The sequence below is a fragment of the Neoarius graeffei genome, chromosome 10, assembly GCF_027579695.1.
Source record: "Neoarius graeffei isolate fNeoGra1 chromosome 10, fNeoGra1.pri, whole genome shotgun sequence".
Lineage (NCBI taxonomy): Eukaryota > Metazoa > Chordata > Actinopteri > Siluriformes > Ariidae > Neoarius > Neoarius graeffei.
The window spans coordinates 45,636,425-45,642,158 of NC_083578.1; the positions used below are offsets into that span (position 1 = coordinate 45,636,425).

Consider the following 5,734-nt stretch of genomic DNA (forward strand, 5'->3'; position numbering starts at 1 on the left):
TGTTGAGTGGCGCTTTAAGAGGGGCAGTACATCAATAGAGAATGAGGTTCTGCGCCTATTGATGCACGAATGCGACTCAAATCCCTCGCCCAGCTCATTGCTTTATTGCCATAGGCTTGCTGAAGCATTTCCAAGGTGTCTCTTGCGGATTCCCCAAGTTTGGCACAGAATTTAATGTCTCTTTTCTGGTTCATAAATAAAATTGCAAATGTGCACATGCACATCACAAAAATGTGTGTAACACAGGTCCCAATGTTGACAGCGCAATGTCATGTTCACACTGTCTTACGAGAGTTACTGCTGAGTCCTGCTGCATGTTACATGACATTGCTGTGCTCCCTTCATTCACAACAGGAACAGTCACAGAACCTTTTTGATTGCATCTTATAATAATTCCCATGATTTTGAAATTGGATGTTTCATACTCAGGTGCCCACATACTTTTGGCCATATAGTGTATTTCACAACAGTCTAATGAGAAATTTAATAAGGCCTGCAGGCAAGGCCAGTGGGTCAACTGTACAATAGACATAAAAATAATCACAACAATTTATGTACAACTCCAGGGATTTATTCCACAGTATTTTGCAATCACAGGAGTACAAATAAAAAAACAATCTAATTATTGAACTGATACAGTTGTGAACAGTGTTAAGAGTTAAAACTGAAATCAGAGTAAAGGTACCCTTTGAACTGGATACTGTTTGATCAGTGCAAGCCAACCTCAAAGTCCAGCAGAAGGATTTGGTCACAAACAAACAGAATACACATAGATGCATCTCAGAGACATAGAGAGCAGGTAAGTAAAAAAACAAAAAACAAAAAAAAAAAACTTACAGAAATACTACATATGCTTATTACCTGACATATTATTATTGTATTACATGCTTTATTTAAAAAAAAATAACTGTCTTTCTTTTTCTTTTCCAATTGAACAAAATATTCAACATTTCCAAAGGATGTGGATTCTTTTAGTCATAGCAATAACCTTTCAACTAAATGCTCCAGCTTTGGGTGGAGTGAAGGACCTCGGATCACATTTCAGCTTCTATGAGAAAAACAATGCAACTGCTATTAATGCACAGATACTTCCCCAGGGTGATGACAACCTACAGATGGAGTCTGTGTCTCCAGACTTCCATCAGGACAACACGGTCACCAAAGACTTGCCACTGGACAGCTTTGAAGAGGAGGATTACATTGATTTTGATAAGATATTGGCAGAAGGAGATGATGACTACAATGAGGGTGATACAATAGATGAAATCACCACACCTGAGCCAGACCTTGACTTTGTCTCAGAGCTGTCTGACCCTAAAGTGTGCCGAGCATGTCTCTTAAGACTCTTTCATGGTCGAACACGGCTGCAGCGCATTAATGTGGTCAATGCCTTTTTTGGGTTTCGCCTCTATCGAAGCCTCCGCAACCAAGTGAATCAAACAGATAATGTCCTGCTGGCACCTGCTGGAATCTCCATTACCATGGGAATGATTGCACTTGCTGTTGGTTCTACCACACACAAGCAGCTCTACCAAGCATTAGGCTTTGCTGAATTTGTAAATGCAAGCATTCACTATAATGATTCCACTGTGCACAAGCTTTTCAGCAAACTTGCACACCGACTCTTCAGGCGGAATTTTGGCTACACTTTGCGATCTGTCAATGACTTTTACATCAAGCATACTGTTGCCATGACAGAGGGCTTCTGTAGACAGGCAAAGGCATACTATTATGCTGAGCCTCAATCTGTGGATTTTAGAGACCCAGCATTCCTTGTGAAAGCCAACCAGCGCATTCAGAAGATGACCAAAGGGTTGATCAAGGAACCACTTAAAAGTGTTGACCCCAACCTGGTGGTGATGCTTCTAAACTACCTGTACTTTAAAGGTAAACACCACAATCCCTTATGCATGAGAATAATAAACAAACAAACAAACAAACAGCAACAACAAGAAGAATAAATTAAATAGTGCCTTTCTAACACCCAAGAAATTGTACAATTGAAAAAGGACTAGTAGGAAGAAGAAAGGGTAAAAGAGGGTGCTGGGGTAAAAGGTGTGTTTCAAGGTGACTTTGAAAATAGGAAAAAGTAGAACAGACACAAATGTTCTGGGGGAGAGGATTCAATAGTTGTTCAATAGGGGCTATAGCACTGAAACTTCTGCCCCCACTGGTGTTAGTCTGGTCAAAGGCACCACTGATAGACTAATATTGATTGACTCAATTGCTTGAGCTGGGGCATACAGCTGCAAGAGATCAGTGAGCAGAAGTTCTCCAGATGGCATGTTCATCAAAATTCTAAATGGGCTTTTGACTTAACAATCACAGTACAGATTGATGTAAATTAATTAACATGTATGATTAAGAATGCATTTGTTTAAATTATTGATAGTATGTTTAAAAACCTAAGCTTTACATTTAAAACACAAACTTCAGGAAAAAAAATTGTGCAGTTCTCATCTTGCCCTGGGCTGAACATGCAGGAACATGGGAGCAGAAGTTTCCAGAGGAGCTGACCCATTACCGTAACTTCCGTGTGAATGAGAAGCACCAGGTGCGTGTGCCCATGATGCAGAATAAAGGTACTTACCTCGCTGCAGCTGACCATGAGCTGAACTGTGATGTCCTACAGCTGCCCTACAAAGGCAACATAAGCATGCTCATTGCTGTGCCTCAGAAATTCTCTGGTATGAAAATCCTTGAACAAGAGGTCTCCCCTGCCATCATTAACAAGTGGCTCAACAATATGACCAACAGGTAGGGTATCAATGAAACTCTCATCAGTGAAACTAGTTAAGACGGATGTAAATAAAGTTTTGGTGTTTTAAAGGGGAAAACCTTCAAAAATCTGACAACAGATTTCCATTCATTATTTAGTTACCTCATGGCATCCAACCATATTGAAAAGATTCATGTATTTTACCAGAAGTAAAAGTTTATCTTTAAGAAAATTTCTGAAAAAGACATAAGAATTCTGCCATGGGGTTTCTGTTAGAACACGTGAGGTGGTGTTCCCGCGGTTTAAGCTGGAGCAGAGCTATGATCTGGTCAACCACTTGAAGCAGTTGGGTCTAATCGACCTCTTCACAGAAAAGGGTGACTTCTCTCCTTTGGCTTCTGAGAAAGTCTCTGTCAACTGGGTAAGGCTGTGTGAAAAGAAAACCCTAAATGGATATGTATATCTCTGTTGAGCTACCCATTTATCTGTAAGGACTGTGTCAAGCTAGCTTTGGCTATTTGGGATATATTAATATGCTATTCATGATCAAGTTACAAATAATACCCATTTGTTGTCTCACTTTTTCAGTTTAAGCATCAGAGTGTCATCACAGTAAATGAGGAGGGCACTGAAGCAGCAGCACTCACCCATGTGGGTTTCATGCCTCTGTCAACACAGACACGCTTTGTTGTGGACCGACCCTTTCTCTTTTTCATCTATGAACACCGCACTGACTGTCTCATCTTTATGGGACGAGTTGCAGACCCATCAAAGAGTTAATTTTCTATACAAATACAGCAAAGCTTTAAATGTATTATAAATTAAGCACTGTAGAAAGTACACTACAGTGGTATAGGTCATAAATGCAAAGTTTGTCAAAGTCAGCAAAGCTATGAGTATTGTCAGGCTCAGTAGTCCTCAGCATTATTATGTTAAATAATAAATGGTGTAATTAATATTAATTTCCACGTTTTAAATAACTATGAAACATGTCAAAATGTAGTATTAAAACATTTAAAGCATTATAACATTTTTTTGTGGTTTCCTTTCATGGGGGTGCAAGTGGGTAGTAAACATAGAAAACAGACACATTAGGTTTAACTCACATGGAGAAAATCACATTATGTTCAACTATGTTTAAACTTTATGCCAAGATATCCCTTCTTTAAGTGACTTTATCATTCATTAAAGTAAAGCCTGAACAAGTAGATATTTGCATTTCCCCACCTTTGATACTCTGCATATCCTGATAGTGAGAATATAAAATGAAATCACCGTAAACAACATTTATCTTGGAATATAAATATATTTAGGGAAGCAACTAGTTTTCAGTGGCAGAGTATACCACATTCCTTTTACACTAATCTGTTGAAACAGCTTCAACAGATCCTAGTATATATACTTCCATCCACTTTATTAGAAGCACCGGCATATTCATGCAGTTATCTCATCAACCAATCACATGTCACCAGCACAATGCATAAAATCATGCAGATACAGGTCAAGAGCTTCAGTAAATCCATCCATTATTTGTAGCCGCTTATCCTGTTCTACAGGGTCGCAGGCAAGCTGGAGCCTATCCCAGCTGACTATGGGAGAGAGGCAGGGTACACCCTGGACAAGTCACCAGGTTATCGCAGGGCTGAGCTTCAGTTAATGTTTACATCAAACATCATAATGGAGAAAGATTGTGATCTCTGTGACTTTAACCATGGCATGGTTGCTGGTGCTGGATGGGCTGGTTTGAGTATTTCAGAAACTGCTTGATCTCCTGGGATTATAAAATAAACCCATCCTGTGTGCAGAGGGTCTGCAAGCTGAAACACCTTGTTGATGAGAGAGATCAGAATAGAATGAGCAGACTTATTTGAGCTGACAGACTATTGTAACTTATATAATCACTCTTTACAACTATGGTGAGCAGAAAAGAATCTCAGAAAACATAACACATCAAACCTTGACTTGGATGAGGTACAACAGCAAAAGACCACATCAGATTCAACTTCTGTCAGCCAAGAACAAGAATCTGAGACTTTCATGGGCGCAGACCCATGAAACTGAACAGGTGATGACTGGAAAAAGGCCAGCTGATTTTCGTCTAATCTTCAACTATCCAGTTTAGATGAGCCTGTGCTCATAGGAGCATCAGCTTCTTTTTTAAGCTTTGTTTGAGTTTTCTTTTAAAGTATAATCATCATGACATTTCAGTACAAATTCACATGTATAACAATCAGAGATAACAACAACCAGAAACAAGGAAAAAAAGGGAACAGGGAAAAAATGGCATAAATGTCTTATGAACAAAGTGAGAAAAGCAACACAATTGGTTTCTGCCCTCGATAAAGGGGACACATCTGGAGACACACCAAAGATTGCAACCAAGGGCTGTGGAAATATGGGTCCAATTAGGAAACCCAAAATAGATTTAAAGAGACCCAAATTCCATAAATTTAGGGCATGACCAAAACATATGAGCATGGTGGTCAGAGTTAATTAACAGCAGTTACATGCAGAATTAACCTCAGGAAAATATTTTGAAAATTTTTGTTTTGTCCAATAGACACAATGCATCTTACATTGCATGAGGCAATGTTTTGCATGGACAGTAGAGGTATGCACATGCTGTAATATAGGGTTCCAAGATTTCTCTGAAATATTTCTCCAAACGTCTTGTTCCCAATCAATATTAATGCTGACAAAAGAGGAGTGCCATTCATCTGAAAGCTTACTATACATAATGGATATTATGCCTTGAAATGATGGCAGTAATTTTAAAATAGTGTCAGAGGGGCTGCATGGAGGCAAAACTGGGAACTGCAGCAACATCTTACCTAATAAATCATGGAATTGTAAGTTTGGATCTCATCTCATTATCTCTAGCCGCTTTATCCTTCTACAGGGTCGCAGGCAAGCTGGAGCCTATCCCAGCTGACTACGGGTGAAAGGCGGGGTACACCCTGGACAAGTCGCCAGGTCATCACAGGGCTGACACATAGACACAGACAACCATTCACA

General features: G+C 39.5%; 1 protein-coding gene across 1 annotated transcript; it reads left to right on the forward strand.

The window, feature by feature from the left end:
• The first annotated feature begins 773 nt into the window (after positions 1 to 773).
• On the forward strand, positions 774 to 3,499 carry serpind1 (serpin peptidase inhibitor, clade D (heparin cofactor), member 1). Its single transcript, XM_060930791.1, has 5 exons — positions 774 to 800; positions 945 to 1,887; positions 2,484 to 2,757; positions 2,996 to 3,140; positions 3,308 to 3,499. The coding sequence occupies exons 1-5, from the start codon at positions 774 to 776 to the stop codon at positions 3,497 to 3,499; spliced, it is 1,581 nt and encodes a 526-aa protein (XP_060786774.1).
• The last annotated feature ends 2,235 nt before the right edge of the window (positions 3,500 to 5,734 follow it).

Excerpts from the sequence above, each read along its gene's own strand:
- serpind1 (XM_060930791.1), top strand. The coding sequence starts at position 774 with ATGCATCTCAGAGACATAGAGAGCAGG. Across the intron at positions 801-944 it reads TCAGAGACATAGAGAGCAGG|CAACATTTCCAAAGGATGTG; the intron begins TAAGTAAAAAAA and ends GAACAAAATATT. Across the intron at positions 3,141-3,307 it reads AGAAAGTCTCTGTCAACTGG|TTTAAGCATCAGAGTGTCAT; the intron begins GTAAGGCTGTGT and ends TCACTTTTTCAG.